This window comes from Phocoena phocoena, chromosome 2 (assembly GCF_963924675.1).
Source record: "Phocoena phocoena chromosome 2, mPhoPho1.1, whole genome shotgun sequence".
NCBI classification, from domain to species: domain Eukaryota; kingdom Metazoa; phylum Chordata; class Mammalia; order Artiodactyla; family Phocoenidae; genus Phocoena; species Phocoena phocoena.
Genome location: NC_089220.1, coordinates 34910443 through 34934180, shown reverse-complemented (window position 1 = coordinate 34934180; position 23738 = coordinate 34910443). Strand labels below are relative to the sequence as shown.

At 38.6% G+C, this 23738-nt stretch overlaps 1 protein-coding gene across 8 annotated transcripts in view; it reads left to right on the top strand.

Annotated features, from left to right (window-relative positions):
- Nucleotides 1–3648: 3648 nt before the first annotated feature.
- Nucleotides 3649–23738, top strand: part of GPHN (gephyrin) — a 624681-nt gene continuing 604591 nt past the window's right edge. For 7 of the 8 annotated variants that reach the window (XM_065872425.1, XM_065872422.1, XM_065872423.1 and 4 more), the window contains exon 1: nucleotides 3757–3820. In XM_065872425.1, coding sequence (XP_065728497.1) covers nucleotides 3757–3820 — 64 coding nt within the window. Of the gene's footprint in view, nucleotides 3821–23738 lie in introns of all 8 variants that reach the window. The other variant, XM_065872421.1, reaches the window with a different exon arrangement.

The following is a 23738-nucleotide window of genomic DNA, read 5'->3' as shown; positions in this document are numbered from 1 at the left end:
GCAAGTAAAAATACACACAGGGAAGAAGGCCATGTGAAGACAAAGGCAAAGACTGAGTGATGCAACTGTAAGTCAAGGAACGCCAAGGATGGCAGGCAACCACTGGAGGCTAGAAAGAGGCAAGGGAAGAATTCTTCTCAAGAGACTTTAGAGTGAGCATGGCTTTGCTGACACATTGATTTTAGATTTCTGGCCTCCAGAACCATGAGAGAAAAAATTTCTGTTGTTTTAAGTCACTGAGTTTGTTGTACTTAGTTATGGCAGCCCTAGGAACTAACACCTTGCCTGATTCAGTCAGTCAAAAGTTCATCTTAACTCTATCACCCTTCCTTTGGGGAAAATACTATGTTAAAATCAACCAGAGCTTCACCTTACATCCAGTTTTAAAAAAATTGTGCTAACTACACCAAACAAAATTTACCATTTTAATCATTTTAAAGTGTACAATTCAGTGGCATTAAGTATATTCAAAATGTGGCTTGCACCCATTTGTAATCCACTCAGTTGTGGCTATTAGCCAATCAGGAAAGAGGCAAGAGTAGAATAAGCCTTAGTGGAAGAATAATGCATTACCAACTTTGTTCTTGCTTACATCTAGTGCTAATGAGGAGAGTCTAACCTCAGAAAAGCCAGTAAACTTTGGCCTTATTTATATTGAAAGTGTGATTAACCACAGGAAAACTAAAGTACTAGGAGGACTAAATGTAAATATACCAGTACCAGAAAAACTCAACTGTCCTTCATTGAGTAATTCACTTCTACTGATAAACTTTCATCTTTATAATGAAAGTCATTATGACAGCCAAATGTTTACCCATCTTTTGTGTTCTCAGTGTAAACTCAATTTTCATTATTAGTATCTCAGGAATGGAGAGAATAAATCCCTGGGCACTTCTAATGCTTTATATACAAACTCTGAACTTTTCCACTTTCTCCCCCCCCCCAAATATGTTCCTGAGACATTTATCAATCTTTGGAAATGCTACTCTCTTCCTACTTTCCAGAAAGTTTTCTTTGTTGTAACACTTGATTCCCAGATGAATTCTGAAGAAATGTCACATGGTAACAGGAGTTAAAAAGCATGTGGATACTGCAATATTCATTCAATAACCAGCAGTAAAACAAAAAGTCCCACCAGACAGCAAGGTCACTAGGCTTTTCCTGTGTAAATTTTCTTAGAGCTTCCTAAATTCAGTTGAGATGAATATACTTGAGGAAAGTTGTTGAAAGACAAGCATCTATTATAATTGTCCAGTTTAATTCTATTAACATTACTTCTTTTCAGCAATTTTAGCAGGTTTAACAAACTAACCTCCATATACTTTAAAAAGGCTTAATTCATCTTCACCCTTCCCAATTAAAAATTTTTTTATAAATTTATTATTTATTTATTTATTTTTGGCTGCATTGGGTCTTCGTTGCTGGGCGCGGGCTTTCTCTAGTTGCGGTGAGTGGGGGCTACTCTTCGTTGCGGTGCGTGGGCTTCTCACTGCGGTGACTTCTCGTTGCGGAGCACAGGTTTCAGTAGTTGCAGCATGTGGGCTTCAATAGTTGTGGCTCGCGGGCTGTAGACCGCAGGCTCAGTAGTTGTGGCGCACGGCCTTAGTTGCTCTGCGGCATGTGGGATCTTACCGGACCTGGGCTCGAACCCGTGTCCCCTGAATTGGCAGGCAGATTCTTAACCACTGCGCCATCAGGGAAGTCCCGAGTGAAAATTTTAATGAATTTCACCATTGCTGCTTTTATAGATACAGAAAGTCCCTTGTTTTCTGTTATTTGTGAAACAAAAGTGCCAGTTTCTTTCCATGAATAATAACGGAATATTGTAAATTGAAAGGGTGCTTATCTACCAGCTTATATAAACGATAAAGAAAAAGACCCCAATTCATTTACGTTTACAGAACCTATAGTGGGCAGAATTAGAATTTATCTCTCGGAAAATTCAAGACATTTAAAAATCATTTCAAATTTGGGGGCGCTAGAGGGAATAAAGATAGAAAGGAAATGTAACCAACCATTTTCTCATCTTTAGTTTGAAATAAAGAAAACACACTTTCACATATATATCTCTCATTTGAAACTAGTTAAGAATCCATTGGCTCTCAGGCTCTATGGTGATAGATTATTATAGGAGGTGGGTTCATGATCTGGCTTCAATTTTAAATCCACTGTCAAAAATACTAGCAATACACATACTCAAAAGAAATTTTACTTATCAATTTTCTCCCACCTCAATTCCACCCATCATCTCCTTTGTACTCCCATTATTTAAGATGAAATACATAACAATGTGACTCTTCAGTTAGAGAGTAAGTCCACGTTCTCGTTGGCACAATAAAACATAACCATCAAACTGAGATTTTAATTGTATACAAATGATGATTATACATTTTTTTTGACATTTTGCTTTTCATTTGTATGCTTCCCGGTTTTACCAAAGCTGAGAAAAAAAATACATATACATGTGTGTGTATATGTTTTTTATTCATTAGTTGAAAGGGCTAGAAAGAAAGGAACTAAGAAACCCATGTGAAATAGCCACAGGTGATTCATATCACACTTTATGAAAGACACATGAAGGTAAGTGGCAACAAAAGCTATTTTCATGGTAACCTCATATCCCACAAATAACTGAAATGAAAATTGCCACCACCGGGCTTCTATTTCCAGGTTTGTGATTGTGGCTCGGGGGGAGGAACATTCTCTAATCTCATTCTCTAAGATTGGTGCTTTTCACCTAAAAGCAGAGCCTTTAGCGAAGAAGCCTGATGCCACAAAACCATGCGACAGCGGGAGAAAGAGAAGCCAGCTATCTCTCCTCAAGATGCTCTGCCGCAGGCTCCTAAGCTTCGCTAGTGAGGATCCTCCTGAAGGTACAGACTTGGACCTGGACTTGGGAAATCCTACGGTAGGGCGGCAAGCGGGAAGATAAGGCAGGATAGGATACCTCCTTCCTCGCCAACCGCGGGCTGTCACAGCAGCTGCGGTTCTGCCACCCACGCAGCTTTCTAAGGCACCTCCAGGGTCCCTGGAGCCTTTCCTCTTCCCCTCGGGAGAGCTGCTTTGCCGCCCCAACAGCCGCCGCAAGTAGCTGACAAACGCCGGGCTCGGCAGGAGATTGCTTCTGTCTGGAGCTCGGCTGAGGCAGCGTTCACGTCTCGCGCGCACCCGCGTTCTCCCAACCAATCCCGCGCTACTCGCGCGCCCAGGAGCGTTCGCCGGTTCTGATCGGGCTGCGCCGGCTCCTTCCCGCTCCCAGCCCTCGGAACCGAGTTCTTACTCCTCCCCTTAGTCGCCACGAGTTCCACGATTCGCGGTGTAGCTCCGCCCCTGTCCCCGCGTCCGCCCCCGCGACCTCCCGAGCTTGTGCTGTCCTTTCCCCTCAGTCTCCTGCCGTCCAGCGGCCTTGGGTCTCGCGCTCCGCAAAAGCGACAGGAGTCTCTCCCGCCTCATTCCTACGCCTCCGCGCGCTCTCCCTCAGCAGCCACCGCGTAACCCACCGGCAGCTCGCTGTCTCGGACCCGGACTCCGGGTCGCGCGCCCTGACTCCGCCTACTTCCCCCCGCGGACTCGCGCCCTCGGGACCCGGCCTCTCACTCGCTCAGGCCGCCGAGCGCTCGCCTCGCGCTCGCCTCGCGCTTGCCTCGCGCTTCCCAGGCGCTCTCGCGCTTTCCGAGGCGAGCGCGCTCCCGGCCCGCGCGCTCCGGGCTCTGGCTTTTCCCGGCTCCCGTCAGTGCGGTGACTGCGCTGGGAAACATGGCGACCGAGGGAATGATCCTAACTAACCACGACCATCAAATCCGGGTCGGAGTCCTCACAGGTAATCGCGGGAGGAAGTCCAGGACCGCCGCGGCTGCTGTCCCCGGCTTGCCTCAGGCTTCTCGCCAGTGGTGACCCTTCTCTGTGGCCTCGGGAGGAGCGGAGGCTGAGGAAGGGGACTGGGGGGGGCGGACGTTTTACAACCGTTGAGAACTGCTGGAGGTTGGGGTGTTCTCGCGGGGTCCCCCGGGAGCTGCGGCCGACCCCGTGGGATGTCAGGTCCCACTGCTTTCGCAACCGAAGTCCTGGGCCCCTGGGGACAGAGGGACCGGTGTGGCGGCCGCTGCGGGGCTCCTTGCTGCCAGCGCAGGCGGCGGGATCCCGGCTCCGCAGGCTGGAGCACGCCGCTCTCGGCTGGCCCGCGCGCTTCCTCCGTTACTGCTGGTCCCAGAGAGGGGGGAATCCCATTTCCACCCCCTCCCTCCTCTCCCTTCCCCCCACCCGGGCGGCCCCGCTCTGCTCTAGGCGTGCTTTCGCGGGGCACCGGCCGGAGCCGACACGGGTGTTCGTTAGGCGAAACTCTGCTCCGCCTCCAGCTGCCCCTCGCGAGCCGGGAATCCCCTCAGCCACTCACGGGACACCCCTCGTCTCCCTCGGGAGGTGGGGGATCGGCTTGCACCCGGACCTCGGAAAGTGTTTGCATTCCTCCTTCCCAAGCAAAGGGCCCTCTGCCCGCCTCTTCGTTTTCTTAGAGGGACAGACTGTTATCTGCGGCCAGGGATCCAGCCCTTTTTACTTGAGAGGGAAGGATTCCCCCACTCGGGCTCCTCTGTTCCCCTCCCTTCGGGGACCACCCCCCGCCCCCCGCCGGGATGGTCCGAGGCTTCTGAGGAGCGCACTTTTCCCGGGTCGCGTTTCCCTCCCTCTCGGAAGCCGTGTGTGCTCTGCATGTCTGATTCCGTTGCGCTGTATTTGGGTAACATCCCTCAGTTCGGCGACAGGCAGTTGCTGCAGGGCATGACTTCCGAGATGAATAGCAAGCCGATTTGTAGGGGTTTCTGCTATGGTTCTGTGGTTGGTAAGGTTTCTGTGTAATTGAGTGGCGAGGTGGGGGTTAAAGAACTATATTTGGAACCTGAGGGCTTAGTTCGGAGTGAAGGAAATCCAGGACTTGCTGATTTCGGAAAAAGAAGCGAGGTAGACGGGAATCCTGGTGTTCTCCTCCCACCTCCCGCCCCCCCCAACACACACACACACACACACACACACACACACACACACACTTTAAAATTTTTTTCCCTTGTCAAATTCTGACAGGTTGAGACGGTGCTCGAGAAGGAACTGAATTGAATGAGACTTGCTTTTATTGTTAGGTAGAAAAAAATCTCTCTTGGTAAGATAAAAAATGCAAAGCTTAATTTGGCTGCTGAGTTTTATGAAAAAGATTTCCATGGTACCTCTTCCTGTCTTTTAAGTAGCTGGGTCGCCTTTCTCTGATATTGTTTCCAGATGTTAATGGTGATTTATTGAATTTTCCTAATTGAAAGCCCCTGCGATAGAGAAACTAGTCTAAACCAGTTGCAGGGAAGGGACCCTCCCCCGCCCCCCCATTACAAGATGCGCTGTTCTTTTCTTTTGGTGCTGAAGTTCTTGCCTTGTGTGAAGATTTCAGTTGTAACTCAGAAATCTTGGAGCTGACATTGCTGATTTTCAAAGAATCTAATTGCGGGATGTAAAAGCATATACCCTATATCAACCCTCAACTTGCACTTTAAATTCTAGCTGTGCTTTGAAAATTATTAGAGTAGTGAGAATGAAGCTTAATAGAAACCAAAATATGTCAACTGTCCATGGAAATGAAAGGTCATAGATGTTTTAAAGTTAAACCATAGAGATTAAAATTTTTTTTTTTACTTAAGCTTTCTATAATAGTTTTATTTAATGAATCATCCTACCTGGGTTAAGTGACATTGTAGATAGCTGTTGTACAGAATGCTTTGAAAGATGCAGCCCTTATCTGTGTCTCTGCAGTCCAATAGGGATGACATTGGTATGCAAACAACTAAAGAAACAGTGTATGTCATCACTGTGCTAAAATTGTCTAAATAAATTACTTGTGTGATTGAGAGCTAAATATAAAAGGTATTCCATACTCAGATGGATTAGGAGCAAATGTGATTACCTGAAGGGATAATTTGGTACATTTAGCAGGGCTAAGAAGAAACTGACATTTTAAAGGGGAGTTGAAAGTCAGTGGCAACCTTATAAATGAATATGTTGCTGAGAGTGAGGCTCTTGAGCAGAAAAAAAAAATGTAATGCAAAGGCCCTGGAATGCTCAGGTAGGATAGGTGGCACGAGCAGAATGTCAATGAGAGAAGATAACTTTGGCAGTGGAATTAAAGACAATCTAGGGAAACTATCGCATGAGAATGAGGTACAGTAGTTTAGGGGGAGAAGTCTAGGGTCAGGAATAAGGATATAGGTGAAGGAATGTTGCAACAGAGAAGTGGTAACGGAGGACAATAGAATTTGGTGATAAAATGGATATTTGAAGTCAGAAATAACTCTGAGAGGTTTCTACTTAAAGTTAGTGATATAAGTATTGTCTGCTATGATAGAGCCTGGAAATGTGAAGAATCATAGGAAAGAGCACCAGTCCCCACTCTGAATAGTGGATTTTACTACAAACAACTTAATATTTATGGTTTTAACATTCCATGTGATTTTGTACACACAAAGAAAACCTACAGAAATAAAGCCATGTTGCACAATTTTGTCTTGTAGAACTTTCAAGTACTGCAGTTTTACTATGTAAAATTATTCTTTACTGAACTTAAGTACTATGATTTCATACTTAAGAAAATTGAATTTGAGGCCGCATCTAAAACCTTGATTTTGTGAGTTATAATTTGTGGCTTTCTTAAAAGTGGAAGGCTTGTTTTATAAAATATCCTCTCCATGTTTCATAATAGTGATTTTAAGTATTTTATCTAAGTCTGTTTTACAGAGGTTTTAGAGGAAAACTTAGAGGTTTTAGAGGTTTTACATATTTTAGAGGAAATGCACACATTTTACAATATGTTAGTATTTTGGTAAATTGTGTTGTCCTTTCTAAAATCCTTGATTTCTTTGTGACATCTTTGATTATGTCTTGAAAGATAGATTTTATACCACTTTGAAACTTTTCATCTTCTAGGTGTTTTTGTAATCTTTATCTCAGCTATGAATTTGGCAAATATGGTACGCAGTCTACTGAAACTGTATCAAATGAATTAACTGTTAGAATTTTGAAAGAATATGGTAGGAAAATATTTAGTAAAGGCATTTCTTTTTTGTATTACTATCTTGAATTATTCAGAACTTGGAAATCAGAGTATGATACTTAATGTAACATGGATATTTTAGTTATATTATCGTTTTGTTCAGGAAAATGGAAACATTTACATAGATTTTCATGGAAACATTTTATGTTGAAGATTATTGTCGATCTCTAAAAACAATACCTTGTTAGTAACTGTTTTATGTTGATTTGTTAGAAATGAAAGTTATATGGTCTTTAGTGATCTAAGCTCTAGGTTTTTTTTTTTTTTTTTTTAAAGAAGATATTGAGGGGTAGAAGTTTATTAATTAATTAATTAATTATTGCTGTGTTGGGTCTTCGTTTCTGTGCGAGGGCTTTCTCTAGTTGTGGCAAGTGGGGGCCACTCTTCATCGCGGCGCGCGGGCCTCTCACTATCGTGGCCTCTCTTGTTGCGGAGCACAGGCTCCAGACGCGCAGGCTCAGTAGTTGTGGCTCACGGGCCTAGTTGCTCCGCGGCGTGTGGGATCCTCCCAGACCAGGGCTCGAACCCGTGTTCCCTGCATTAGCAGGCAGATTCTCAACCACTGCGCCACCAGGGAAGCCCTATTACTATTTTTAACAGACTAAAGACAATGTGATGAATAACAGGCAAATAAATATCTGTTGCTTTGAAACTAGAAAGAAGATGTGGGGCAGATGTAGGAATTTTTATTATTTTTTTACAACTTCATTAGTAATTATACTTAAGGTCTTAACAAGTACACAGCAGGCTCACTATATCAAATGTGTCATTTTTCACCTGTTTTTGTCTATTTCTAAAGAAGCTGTTTATCAAGGGAGCAAACTACTTCTACCACTATAAGTTCCATGGAAACATCAGGAAAATAATCAATACATATATGTTTGTGATATAGAGTGGGATAGATTATGTTTCGTTGGTTATTAAATATCATATTAGCTAACCACTGCTAATGTTTGGTATACCAAAGCACTTAGCTAAAGATGATAATCCATTACCTAAATATTCACGAACAGTGGCATGGATGAGAAAAAGATACAAATTTTTAGGAAAGGGCATTTTAAAATCATGTTTTTGCTCTAGTAATATACATTTTATTGCACTAAATTGTAGATTTGTAATCAGGAAGAGTTATTAGACATATATAAAACTAGATAATAAAGATTGGATAAAAGACTAATTGTAAACTAGAAAGCAAAAATATTAGTTACATGTAAAGAGTATTTCAGTCATTTATAAATTCATTCAAAATATTAAAAAAACAAGTTCTAAGCTAAGGAGGTAATAATCATTTGACTCTGGAATTGTTCAGTCGTTTATTTCATTCCTCATGCTTATCCTTGTGCATTATGTGTGTCAATATTATTTTCTGAAAAGCCCATTTATTGATAAAGATATATAAATATATCTTTTGAGAATAGATGTTGTCATTAAGTAAGGCAAATCACTATTGCAAACAAAACCTATATCCTGTGAAATGGAATTGTGTGTACTGGCAAACATACCAATATTAATCTATATGACTGTTATTAAAAAGAAGCCTATTTCTCAAACTAGGTAGTTCTTTCATGAATTTTTGGTTGGAAGCAATGTATTAGTGATTAAAGTAAGAAATCATTACATTAACTTCTATTGAATACATTTAATACTATCACCACTGACCAAAGACTTTATAAACTAGTAGTATGTAAACATAGTTAAGAGTTTTAACTATATTCAAGGTACATATGACTGTTGCATGAGTAAATTAGGCATGAATATAGAATTTTAAAGGAGCTTTTAGACAAAATCAAACTTCAAAGAAATTTCAAGTGAACCCATTGTATAACTATAGACCTTATTGTTCTTCTGTTATTGGTACTTTGGTGAGAAAAAATTAAGGAGCACAGGGCCACAGAAAGAACTCTAGAAGACTCTATCTAATGCTAGTTTGGCCAGTAACGTCCTGTAACTTTGAGCAGTATTATTTAACTCTTTCTCTCAGCTTTTCTCACCACTAGCATGAAGGAGGCTCATATAAGATATCAGGCTTAGGTGTTTTTTTTTTTTTTGGCTTTATAATGGGAATGATTATGGGGGAGGGGTAAATTATACATTAAAAATGCAAGAGGAGGGCTTCCCTGGTGGATCAGTGGTTGAGGGTCCGCCTGCCGATGCAGGAAACACGGGTTCGTGCCCTGGTCCGGGAAGATCCCACATGCCGCGGAGTGGCTGGGCCCGTGAGCCATGGCCGCTGAGCCTGCGCGTCCGGAGCCTGTGCTCCGCAATGGGAGAGGCCACAACAGTGAGAGGCCCGCGAACCGCAAAAAAAAAAAAAAAATGAGGATAAGAAATGGAAGAAAGGATGAAAAATTTCAGCGATTAGGTCCAGTCAGTATAAACTGAAGGGAAAATATTTAGATTTTTTTTCATTTAGAAATTTTTGTGGTATTAATCACAAAATTAACAGTAGTTTCAGTTTTATACTTAATTTCAGACTCAGCTCACACTTCATTTCCACAACAAAATCTTTCTTGGGAATTATTCTCTACAATGATGTCTTTCTTTCTTTTCCTTTAGTGTTTATAAATGTTGCTACACCCTGTAATCATGTACATGTGGGAGGCTGCAAGATGTAGTTTAAAGAAAAAAAAAAAAGACTTTGGAGTTAGACTTGTATTTCAGATCTCAGATCCTGATATGCCTTTTATTTTCAAAAGTCATTTAACTTCTATGAATTTCAATTTCCTTCTCCAAAATGAAGATGGCAAAGCTTACTTCACAGAGTTGTTAAGAACTGAGGGGACTTCCAGTGGTTAAGAATCCGCCTTCCAGTGCAGGGAACACAGGTTCGATCCCTGGTCGGGCAACTAAGATCCCACATGCCGTGCAGCTCTAGAGCCGGCACACCACAACTAGAGAGCCCACGCGCCGCAACTGAGACCTGATGCAGCCAAATAAATAAATATTAAAACAAAAAACAAACAAAAAAACCAACAACAAAAAAAAACAGGACTTCCCTGGTGGTGCAGTGGTTAAGACTCTGTGCTCCCAATGCAGAGGGCCCAGGTTTGATCCCTGATAGGGAACTAGATCTCACATGCATGCCACAGCTAAAAGTTCGCATGCCACAACTAAGGAGCCCATGCGCCACAATTAAGGAGCTGGCGAGCTGCAACTGAGGAGCTGGCGAGCCGCAACTAAGGAGCCCACCTGCCACAACTAAGGAGCTCACCTGCTGCAACTAAGACCCGGTGCAACCAAATAAATAAATAAATTTTAAAAAGGAACTGAGATAATGTATGTGAAAATGCCTACCATGTATGTCTAACTTGGATTATACAGTTGACTCTTGAACAGTGGGGTGGTGGGGGGAATAGGGTTATCAACCCCCCATCCACCACCCCCCACAGTCCAAGACCCGAGTTTAACTTTGTAATTGGTCCTCCATAGCTGTGATTCTCCCCTATCCAAGGTTCCTTATATGTTGATTCAACCAACCTTGGATTGTGTAGTACTATAGTACTTACTGAAAAAAATCCTGGGTGAAAGTGGACCTGTACAGTTCAAACTCCTCTGGTTCAAGGGTTAACTGTATACTCAGTAATCTTTGTTTCCTCTTCATATGCTGTTTTGGCATAATTTGCTAATAGCTTCATATATAAGCATCTTCTTTAAAGTAGATTTTAAAGTTCTTGAAACAGGTGTTCTTCACTTCTTCTGTGCCTTTTTGTCATAGTACCTATTAATGAAGTATTTGCATAGAAGATGTTTAAAAAAAATTGGATGGTGTGACATTTAGTAGTTTAGGAAGCAGCTACTGAGAAACATTTAGATAAACTAGAACTTCACAATTATTACTAAAAAGACAGTTCAGGGTAGATGGAGTGGGGTTTAGTGTTTTTCTGTATATTTATTACTGGTAATAAGATGATATCAATGATGTCTATTTGAGATATTTTATACTATCAAATTTAATATTTTATATATATTTTTTATATTTCCCTTATGTATTTCTTTATGTATTTTCTTATCTATTTTCTAATTAATTTGTATATGTATTCTTAGTTGATGGGCGTAATCTGTATGAGGATTATTTTAGAGTAATTTTAGAGTAATTTTTTAAACTGTCATCTTAAAAAATGAAAAATTGAAATTATAGGTAAAATATTCTGAAAATGCTGAAGGTTATTTTGAAGGTTAATTCTGAAGGTCAAAGTAGCATAAAATAGGAGTCAAAAGTTCTACATCTACTACTACTTTCAAGACACTTAACCACATTTTACCTCAGTTCCCTTAGCGTTGAATGGAGGAAATTATGCTTACCTTACATAGTTAATGTGAGGGAGAAAGGAAATAATGTTTTCAATAATTAACACCTACTGTGTGCCAGGCTCTGTGCTAAAGTGAGGGATACAATAGTGAATAAAACAGACACAGTCCTTATCCTCTTGGGGCTTGTATTTTAGCACTAACATGAACACACTGTTAAGTCAAGTTAGATGTTGACAAATCATGCTTCGTTTATGTTGCATTTCAAGGAATAAAGTGCTTCTATATTTTATTTTTGTTGTAGATAAGTATAAGCACCAAAACCGTTTTCACGTCAAGCCATTTTTGACACAGATTTTTAAACCATTACACATTTCCTGCTTTCTAAGATAGAAAATATTGAACATAATTTAATTATTTTATTCATTCAGGTTTAAGTAATTATAGCTAACATCTGTCGAGTTTATATGTATACATACATATATATGGCATAAATATGTTCTATTTGTGCTTAGCACTTTGCCCATGTTATTTTATCCTTACAGTCTTTATAAGGTAATATATTATTCCGTTTACACCGCCTGAGAAATAGGTAGCTTGCTTAAGATTACACCAGTGGCCCTGCCAGAATTCGATCACAGGTCTGACTGCACTCTGAGCAATTACATTTCTATATTCTATTCTGAATATCTTTTATTGTGGAGTGTGGTAGTATAGTTCTCTGTAGTGTTTTTTTTTTTTGTGACTTTACACACTTGTTCCCTTCCCCGCTTCTAGTTTCTAATCTACTGGAGCTGCCTTTTTGTGGCAGTCAGTGGCAGACTACAGACCGTAACTGACCAGTACACATGTTCATTAGACCCATACTGTGTCTTTACAAAAAAGTATGTTCCTAACATTAAAAAATGATATTTTATATAAACCCGTACTTTTACCTTTTTAAGATTCAGCAACACTGCAACCTCTTTCTCACAGGACAGTAGTTGGTTAGAGTGGTTTGAGATAGGGCATGTATTCTCCAGTTTGCCACGATTCCCACTTAACCTATTTGTTATCTGCCTCACCTCATAGGTATTTGAGTTTGTGATTTTTGCTCATACATATTCTTCTTTTAACATCATATCTTGGGCAACTTTTCATATTAGTGAAAATGATAATACAGAGTTTATCAAGAGCTTACCAAGTGTGAAATAATTTTCTAGAGCCTGCCATAGAACCTATTAATTTATTTAATCCTCATAATAGTATTACCATTTTACATTTGAAGAAATTGTAGCAGAGAGAGATTAAGTAATTTGCTCAAATTACTGCAATAAGAAGCCAAGCTGATAAAAGGCCAAACTGTAAGTTGAACCCATGTAGTCTGTTCCTAGAGTGTAAGCTCTTAACCACTACATTATACTCCTTGGCATTTAATAATTAATTCATATAGATACACATCTTTCTTTGTAATGGCTCTATTGTATTGCATCATAAGTTATGCTATATTTAGTCCGTCCTCAATTGATGTCCATAGCGGTTTCTTATTTTTCATGTGACAAATGTTGCAGATAATAACATTGTACATTTATTATTGCATATTTGTGGGTTTTTAAAAAAATATAAGTTAAATTACTATAAATAGAATTTTGGGGTCAACAGTATCTGCGTTTAAAATTTTTGATAGAAATTACACCCTTTTTGGAAGACAAGTTTGTACTAATTGTAATTGGTGTTCTCACTTTCATTTGGTATTATCTTTTTAATCTTTACGAGTTCTTTTCAGATACAACTGTTTCTTGAGTTATATACGTGGATTAGATTGCAGACGACAGATACCCAGCTCACAATTACCTTAAGTGAAAAGGGGAATTTATTAATTTACATAGAGTATAGAGGAGGAACTGACTTTAGATACTCAAGCAGTGTGTCCAGGGGATTACCGTAATGATGGACACTTATTCTCCGTTTTAGTGCTTTGATTTTTCAGTTTGTTGCATGCTGACTTCCTTCATGTAGCCAGAATTGGGGCAGGGAGGGTGCAGGTTAGGAGATTATAGTAATAGGCAGTCAGGTTTTCCGTACCCAACTAGTGAATCCAGAGGAGAGATTTTCTTTTTCATGGCATTTGTATATAAAATTCCAGGTTGCTTCTTCACCTGGCTTGGCTCACAGGTCCATCTTTGGGCCAATCATTGTGACTAGGAAAGTGAGGACTATGATTGGCCAGGTCTGTATTTCATGTCTGTTTTGGGATTGGGACACTAAATAGGCAGCGTCACCAGAATCACACGCAGAAGGGGATAGGGAAGCCTTCAAAAGAAGAGGGGTTTCTGCCACTAGAAGGGCAGAATTTAGAGGTTTTCTTAAGTCTTTATTATGCCTTTTTTGCTTTCTTAATTTCCCCCCTAAGAGTATAGTTTATGTGCCCTATTTCCTTTCTCCTGCTTCTTCCATGAAAGTGGTCCTCTGGCAGATAGTTTTAATTGGAACTGGAACAAGTTAATGTGTGAGAACTAGTGGGTTAAACTCAGGGCCCCCTAATATCAACAGTGGTTAGTTTATCAGGAGCACTCACAATGACTGACTTCCACTTTTTCATACACTGCATAAGTGTGGTTATCTAAGGACATTTTAGAACAGTAGTATGCATGTAATAGAGTAAGATTTTACTAGTTTTTACAGTAGTTCTTTTATGTTGCTTTATTTAAATTTTTGATCAGCTATGAGTCTTTTTTTTAACAAGTTAATTAATTAATTAATTTTTATTTTTGGCTACCCTGTGTCCTCGTTGCTGTGCACGGGTCCTTTCTAGTTGCGGTGAGTGGGGGCCGCTCTTTGCTGCGGTGGGCAGGCTTCTCATTGCAGTGGCCTCTCTTGCTGCAGAGCACAGGCTCTAGGCATGCGGGCTTTAGTAGTCCTAGTGCAGGGGCCCAGTAGCTGTGGCTCATGGACTCTAGAGCTCAGGGTCAGTAGTTGTGGTGCACGGGCTTAGTTGCTCCACGGGACGTGGGATCCTCCCAGACCAGGACTTGAACCTGTGTCTCCCGCATTGGCAGGCAGATTCCTAACCACTGCGCCACCAGGGAAGTCCCTAGCTATGAGTCTTTAGTCTTTTTGTTCCTACAAACGATTGCTCCCAGTATTTCCTAAGTTTTGTTCCTCAGTTTAGCACTTCTCAGGGAAATGTTATCATAGGTATGATGTTAAGAGATTTTTATGTGGTCAAATAAATTTGGAAAGTGGTATATAATGTATCTCTCCTTATGGAGATTAACAGTATACTAGAGCATATTAACATATTAAAAATGTGAATAGTGTTACAGTTGTGGAGCCTGTTGAACTTTATTTAGTTTAGTGTTTCCAAAACTTTTTGAGAATGGAACAGTTTTTCAAGACATACCAGAATTGTGTTCAACACTTCTTTGGGAAATAGTGGTCTTTCCCCTGCAAATGATATTTTGGAAGTCTATATAACACCTTTATATTCTTTTAGCTTTTTTTTTAAAAATTAATTTATTTTATTTTTGGCTGTGTCGGGTCTTCGTTTCTGTGCGAGGGCTTTCTGTAGTTGCGGCGAGCGGGGGCCCCTCTTCATCGCGGCGTGCGGGCCTCTCACTATCGCAGCCTCTCTTGTTGCGGAGCACAGGCTCCAGACGCGCAGGCTCAGTAGTTGTGGCTCACGGGCCTAGTTGCTCCGCGGCATGTGGGATCTTCCCAGACCAGGGCTCGAACCCGTGTCCCCTGCATTGGCAGGCAGATTCTCAACCACTGCGCCACCAGGGAAGCCTCTTTTAGCTTTTTGCTGTAGAAATAGTGGTTTCCTGCAGTAATCTCTACTATGAAAATTAATTCTTTTTTTCTGGATTTGCCTTTAAAGTATATATATGTATATATACTTTAAAATGTAAATATATATATATTTGTTTTGTTTTCCCAGTTATCACCTCTGACTTTTTTTTCTTTTTCTTTCCACATTAAAAGATTGGCTGACTATATTATCTTATTCAGAAAATCTATGATAGCAAAGACCAGTCTTGATTCTGTTACTACTATATGGGGAAAGAACCCTGGAATAAGTTCTATTTTGGATTTTTCCAGTGAGCATTTGGTATCGTTATTTGTAAAATGTAAAGATGAAGAGATGCTTTCTAAAATCTCCTTCAGCTCTAAAATCTTAATAATCCCAATCTCAGGAACATACATACCTCATGTTTACCATTCTCTCATTGCTTGTATTCACGTTCTACAATCTGTTACTGACAGCAAAATTATTGATTTGAAATGTCTTCCTTGCTTCAAACAGGAAAAACTGCTAGAAGACACTGACATTCATACCAAGTGTAAATGGAAATAATAAATGTCTGTAACTTCCATGGCAAAATGTGTGCAGTTTTATTTCATTCACTATCACATGCTGCAGAGTTCAAATTGCAAAATGTTTAAGATTTAGAATAAGAATTACACACATGTAAGTGTAATAACTGATTCACACAATCAAGCTTAGAAGAATAAAAGAGATTTAGAGGTTTCAAGGTATTACCTTTTTCTTTTTAAATTTAAATTGTAGTGATATACCAGAGACCTGGAAAGCAAAAATTAGTATTCTCCCCAAATACTATGATTGTTTTGCTATTAAGTATTTAAAATGAAGCTATTGTAAAAATAAGACATATACCTTCATGAACAATATTATGTTTTAGGTTCACACAGATATTCAGAATAGTAGGTAGGCTGTGGATTAGACCACCTGGGTTTATACCTGAGTTAAGTGTAGGTTTTAGAGTTACTTAACTTCTCCAAGCTTCAATTTTCTCATCCACGAAATGGGGAAAAATCCATTGCCTGCCTTAGAGGGTTGTTTTGATAAGTGAAATAATAAATGTAAATGTTGAGTGCGTGTGCCCACATAATAAATATTCATTAAGTGTTTGTTATATATTGTAATAATTTGAATCTAATTACCTTTACAAAGATGATAACAGAAAGCAACCAATATAACTTTTAGATATCTGACCCAATCATGGTTTATTTCCATGCTGTTTTTCTCTTTTATTGTATCTTATTTTAGGAGCATCATTAAGGAACAATACTGTACTGGGGTTTTGCTTGATCTAAATTCTTATTTTCTAGCTTAATTCTGGTGTTGTTAGAGTCAGAAGATGCTGTTTGTAGTGTAGTAACTAAGGACAAGAATTTGAGATTTTTGAGGCGTAGGTTTAAAGTAAAGTATATATGGGAAACTGCTTCTGATATTCTCTAGAGCTTGTTAAGATCTGTGGAGAAAACTGCCTCTACATACAGATATGTAGGTATTATAGTTATGGAATACTTTACTATAGTTAAGAAAGTGGAAAAGTTTTAAGGGTTATACAAATGGTGCAGTAATACAGGGTGGTAAAGTGATAGCAAAATGAAACTATTTACATCGATAATTGTTGATTTGTAGGAAAGAGAGTTTTAATTGACATATGAGGAAAATAGTAAATCCCAGGGACAGTGAGCCAAGGCTTAGATCTTGTGTTTGGGTTGACTTGGGGCATAAGACAAATGAATATTATATATAAAAGGAGAGAGATACTTTATAAAATCAGGTACCAAAAGAAAATCTATAGAATTTAAAGCATTGCCAAAGATGATTTTGGGCAGGAAGGTTTGAGAATAATTGACTTAGGTCAGTATTGGACTTGGAATTTTCCGGTTTTCTTCTGCAGATGGGTCTATGAAGCATTATTAATTTAAAAAAATTGTCACTTATGCATCATAATGAAACATTCATTACTTTCTGATTCTTAATGCAATTCAGAAGTGGGTCATATCTAATAACATGAGAAACTTGAAATAGAGACCCCCCAACCCCGTAAGTAGGAACTTTTAAACAGCTAAATAGGTATGGATCTGATTTTATTACTATTGTTTTCCTGGCCTGTCATTTCCTGTTGATTAATCTGTTAGTCTGACTATAGCCTGACTTGTTAACAGACAATGCAACACAATTCAGTAACTGTCTCAGTCTACTTGGGTTGCTGTGACAAAGTACCATAGACTAGGTGGCTTATAAACAACGGAAATTCACTTCTTACAGTTTTGGAGTCAGGGAAGTTCAAGATCAAGTTACCAACAAATTCAGTGTCCAGTGAGGGCCTACTTCCTGGTTCATAGACAGCCATTTTCTCTCTGTCTCCTCACATGGAAGAAAATGGGAGGGAACTCTCTGGGTCTCTTTTATAACGGTACTGACCCCATTCATTAGGGCTGTGTCCTCATAACCTAATCACCTCCAAAAGGCCCCACATACTAGGGGAATAAGTTTCAGCATGTGAATTTGGTGGGGCCTGACACAAATATTCAGCCTTTGGCAGGTATGTGCCATGTGATGTGCTTTGTGTTTTGTTAAGCTAATACTACTGAATGTTTATAGTGTCATCCTTTAGGAACGAGGAGTTGGTTGTAAAGTAGGTTTACAGGTTTAGTTATTTATATATTAAAGCACTTGCCAAGTCCTGCATGACAGGGTTTACTAAACTTTTTATGTAAAGGGCCAGATAGTAAATATTTTAGGCTTTATATTTAGCCACTCAGCTCTGCCCTTGTAGCATAAAAGCAGCCACAGACAATATGTAAATAAATGAGCATGACTGTGTTCCAACAAAACTTTATTTACAAAAACAGATGGTTGGCCAGAGTTGACCCAAGGGCCATAGTTTCTCAATCCATGCTCAGAGACATAGTCTGTGTTAGGAAAGTATAATTTTAAGTTACCTGCATGTGAATTAAACTTTTATATTAAAATTTGCATTGTAAACCACCACAAAACTTAGTGGCTTAAAACTACAATTTAATGTTTCTCACATTTCTATGAATTAACTCAGTTATTCTCCTTTATGTGGCATTGGTTGGGGTTCTGGTATAGCTGTAGACATCTGGAGGCTTGATTGGACAACAGGGCCTTGGTTCTCCTGCATGTGGGTTTCTCCACATGGCTGATTCATTAGCCTCATGGTGTGATGGCCGGGTTCCAAGAAGTATTCCAAGAGCAAGCATTGTGACAGGGAGGAAACAGATCTGCCAGGATGATTAAGGGGTAGGCCTGAAACTGGCATAGCCTCACTTCTGACATTATTCTATTGGTCAAAATGCTCAGAGGCTCAGCCCAGAGTCATCGTGGGAAGAGACTAGGAATACTAGGAAGCATGATTAATTTGGGATCATCAAAGTGTCAGTCTATCACAGGATTGTTTTGGTTGCAAGTGACCATTCAAATTGAGCTAGCCTTAGTAAAGGGGACATTTATTGTAAGAATAATGGGGTGTCTATCTCATAGAACCTAAATATGGGATGAGGCCCTAGGAATATTGGACCCAAGGTTTGAAGGTCCTAAGGACTGTTTCTCATCTTGCTTCACTCTGTAAAGTAAGCTCTATTTTCTCTTACCACAGATCTGCCTTTTTCGCAGTGTGAAAAACATTACCATTGACTGCTCCTGTATTGTTTAGATCTTCCCATTTCAGCCATTCAGAAAAGGACTGACTTTATTTTCACAGTTTTGTTTATAAAATACTTGAGGAAGAACTTTGTCCTGGACAGTCATTTGTGATAGGAGGATAGAGGTTATGTTGTACCATGTGGACAGGAGCAGGAGCAGTTAACAGAAAAGGGATACTGAATATTTAACTCCCAAGTAGTTCGCTTGCTTTCTCCCTAACCATCTATTTCCTGACATAAACTAATTTGGTAATTATTTTAATAAATAATTTGTTTCCCCATTTCAGGCCTAGTTTACTTTTTTTCTTCAGCTGTCTGCCTTTGGCTGTTTCATTGTTCTGCTGGAGAGTAGGCTAAAGTAAGGACTGGAATTAGTTCAGTATTTGAATATTCATTGTAATTTCTGCTTGCTTTGAGTAGGGTATAGCAGCATTTAGTATCTATTATTTCACTTTGCCACCATTAACATAGACTCAGATATGAAGGTGATCCTACTATGCTGTTATTCATTGATTCCTAAGGTTGATTTGGGTGATCTGGTTGGCTGAGTGAGTATATCCTTTCTCTGGAAAGGGTCCACTTGCATACAAGAATGCAGGAACTATAATACAGAATGAAATAAGAGCTGTAATAGATACAAGCAACATACTGCGGGTGCACAGAGGAAGGAACAATTAATTTTGACTGAGTGGCTGTAGGAGGGATGGTATTTTAAAGGAGATGGTTTGAGCGGGCGTGGAAGAATGAATAACCCATCCTTAGAAAAACAAGGAAAGGTAATCTGGCTGACAGGTTTCTTTCGCTGTTGAAGGGGTGGCACCAGAATGTCTTGGCTAAAGTAGATGAGCTTAAATATAGGTATAGAGGATTCAGGATAAACAGCAGCATGTACTTCTTTTAACCGTTTTCGGTTAAAATTACAAGAGCTGATTTGGTTTTGCTACATTCAGGCCTTAGGTGACTATGTGGTAGTTTGAAATTTGATTTTGTAAATAAAAGAGTATATCTCAAAGACTCAGATTTTGGATATAGAAAGAACTTTAAGGATTATCTGTACTAACCCACTCTAGTACATAAAGAAACTAAGACCGAGTTAAATGACTTATTTAAGTTTACACATCTAAATGATAGAGTTGGAGCTAAATCCAGGCTACCTTACTCCTAGTCTTGGGTATTAAAAAAATTATATGGTGTATCCTTTGTGGTAAGATTTGTCCCAAATATCCCATTCAAATTATCTACTGTAGGAGTTTTAAAATTTAAGATATAACGTGTATGCAGTAAAACACACAAACGTTAATTATACAGTATGTTGAATTTTTCATATATATAGATCCTTGTAAATACCACCCATGAACATTTCCAGCAGTCCAGAATTTTCCTTCATGCCTTTTACTAGTCAATATCTAATTCCCCTGCCACCTCCAAGTAATCACTATTCTGATTTTTATCATAAAGGATTAACTTTGCCTGTTCTTGAATTTTATATAAATTAATGACTTCTGTCACTCATTATTATGTTTGCGATATTATCCACGTTGTTGTGTGTAGCAGTTATTCGTTCTTTTTATTAATATGTAGTATTCCACAGAACAAATTTATTATTTTTCTGTTGGTGGACATTTGACTTGTTTCTAGTTTTTGACTATTTTTAATAAAGCTGTCATGGATATTCTCATATGGGTCTTTTGATAAATATATTGTCTCCATTCTAGGTGTAGAGTTTCTGAGTTATTGTTTCCCCAAAAGGTTGTACTATTTTCTGTCCCCACCAACAATGGAGGAAAGTTTCAGTTGCTCTACATTCTTGTCAAAATTTGCTATTGTCAGTCTTTTTAATTTTGACCATTCTGGTGAGCGTGTAGTGGCTTCTAATTTATATTTCCCAGATAAGTAATGATGTTGAACACCTTTTAATGTGTTAATTTAAAAAAATATATATTTTTAATAGGACTGTTTTTGTCTTATAGATTTGTGGGAATTCTTTATAATTCTGAATATGGGAACTCTGTGTATATGTATGGCAAATACCTTCTCCTAGTCTGTGGCTAGGCTTTTCACTCTCTTAATAGTATCTTTTAATAAATAAAAATTCTTAACAGTAATGAAGTTCAATTTATTAAATTTTCTTTTTATGATTAGTGGATTTCTTGTGTCTTGTTTAAACAGTCTTTGCCTGTTACACGATCATTAAAATATTATCCAAAATTTTCTTGAAGCTTTATTGCTTTCCCTTTTACTTAAGGTTCTGTGATACATTTCAAATTAATTTGTATGCACGATGAAGTAGAGATCAAGAATTTCTTTTGAACATATGGGTAGCCAGTTGATCTGGCATCCTTTTTTGAAAGAACTGTCCTTTTCCCACTGGATTGTAGGGTACCTTTGATATAAATCAAGCGGATTTATTTCTACAGTATTTCTGTTCCACTGGTCTGTTTGTCTATCTTTGCACCAACATTACCTTGTCTTAATTACTATAGCTTTATAGTAAGTCTAGATATCTGGTAGTATAAGTTGTCCAAAGTTTTTCTTCTTCAACTCTTTTTTTGTTTTTTTTTTGGGGGGGAGGGCTGTACTCCATCATTTGTATTGTCATATGCATTTAGAATCAGATTACAGTTTAAAAAATCTGTTGGTATTATGACTGGGATTGCATCCAAGCTGTAGATCAGTTTGGAGAGAATTGGCATGTTACAATATAGAGTCTTCCATTCTATGACTATGGATTATCTGTCTATTTCCTTGGGTCTTTAAGTTCTCTTAGCAGTGTTTTATGGTGTTCAATCTAGATGTCTTACATAACTTTTAAGTTTATGGCTAGGCATGTAATGTTTTAAAAATGTTGTTGTAAATGGTATTGTTTATTTAAATTTCATTTTCCAGTTGTTTCATATTCATAGAAATACCATTGATTTTTGTATTTTGGTCTAATGAACAGCAACCTTGCTAAATTAGCTTTTTTTATTGCTTTCTATTTTATTTATTTGAAAAATTGTTTTAATTTTTTAAATTGAATTAAAGATTCTTTAAATTCTATAGTGCTTTACAGTTTTCAGAAGTTTTACAAACATGATTTCATATAATCCCATAATAAACCCCTTTTCCCCCTACTCCTTTATTGCCCTTCCCCCCTTCTCTCCCCTCTGGTAACCACTAGTTTGTTCTCTATATCTGTGAGTCTGCTTCCTTTTTGTTTTATTCACTAGTTTGTTGTATTTTTTTAAATTAATTTTTATTGGAGTATGGTTGCTTTACACCATTGTGTTAGTTTCTGCTGTACAGCAAAGTGAATCAGCTATATATATACGTATATCTCCTCTTTTTTGGATTCCCTTCCTGTCTAGGTCACCACAGAGCACTGAGTAGAGTTGCCTGTGCTATACAGTAGGTTCTCATTAGTTACCTGTTTACTACATAGTTGTGTATACATGTCAATCCCAATCTCCCAGTTCATCCCCCCCCACCTTCGCCCCTTGGTATCCATATGTTTGTTCTCTACTTTTCTGTGTCTTTGTCTCTATTTCTGCTTTGCAAATAAGTTCATCTGTATCATTTTTCTAGATTCCACATATAAGTGATATTATATGATATTTATTTTTCTCGTTCTCCCTTACTTCACTTTGTATGACAGTCTTTAGGTCCACCACATCTCTGCAAATGACACAATTTCGTTCCTTTTTATGGCTGAGTAATATTCCATTGTATATATGTACCACATCTTCTTTATCCATTCCTCTGTTGATGGACTTTTAGGTTGCTTCCATGTCCTGGCTATTGTAAATAGCGCTGCAGTGAACATTGGGGTGCATGTATCTTTTTGAATTATGGTTTTCTCCGGGTATATGCCCAGGAGTGGAATTGCTGGGTCATATGATAGTTCTATTTTTAGCTTTTTAAGGAACCTCCATATGGTTCTCCATAGTGGCTGTATCAATTTATATTCCCACTGAGTTTGTTGTGTTTTAGATTCCACATATAAGTGTTACCGAGTCCAAGCTCATACTGCTTGCCACATAACATGCCAATAATTCAAGAGACAAGTTGTTGGGGCAAGGAATAGAGATTTTATTTGGAAAGCCAGCAGACTGAGAAGATGGTGGACTAGTGTCCTGAAGAACTATCTTGCCTGAGTTAGAATTTAGGCTTCTTTTATAGTAAAAGAGGAGGGAGTGTGGTTGGTTGTGCAAATTTCTTGGTGCTGTAATCCTTTGTTCTTGTAGCTGTCTGCTAGGTCTGGTCACAGTGTCCCTATAAACCTCCATCAAGACAAATGTTATTCTCTGTTCTGCAACTTTTTAATCTCTCTATGAATAGAAAAGTTTTAAAGGTCAGAGCCTTGAGAATGGTCTATCCTGTATATTTCAGGCTATAGGCAACATTCTTTATTAACTTGTAGCAAAAGCAATAGAACACAAAGGTTAAAGTAAAAGAAAGAGATCCAATATGGAGTCAGATTTGTTCTTCCCTATTCCATAAGTGATATCATACAGTATTTGTCTTTCTCTGTCTGACTTATTTCACTTAGCATAATGCCCTCCAAGTCCATCCATGTTGCTGCAAATGGCAAATAAATTAGCTTATTTTTAATATTTAGTAGTTTGTAATTCTTCTGTATTTCCTGTTTACAACCATATCATCTGAGGATAATAATGATATTACTTACTCCTTTCTAGTCTTTATACTTTTTTCTTCATTTTTCCTTATTGCAATGATCAAGACTTTCAGAACAATGTTTAGTAGAAGTAGTGATAGTTTTATTCCTGAATGTAGGGGGGGAAAATGTTCACTATTTCAACATTAATTATTTTGTTAGCTATAGGTTTTTGTAGGTACCCTTTGTCAGATTAGTTTCCCATCTATTCCTAGTTTTCTATATTATTAATGGCTAAATTTTATTTATATTTATATTTAATTTAAATATAAATTAACTATTAATGGT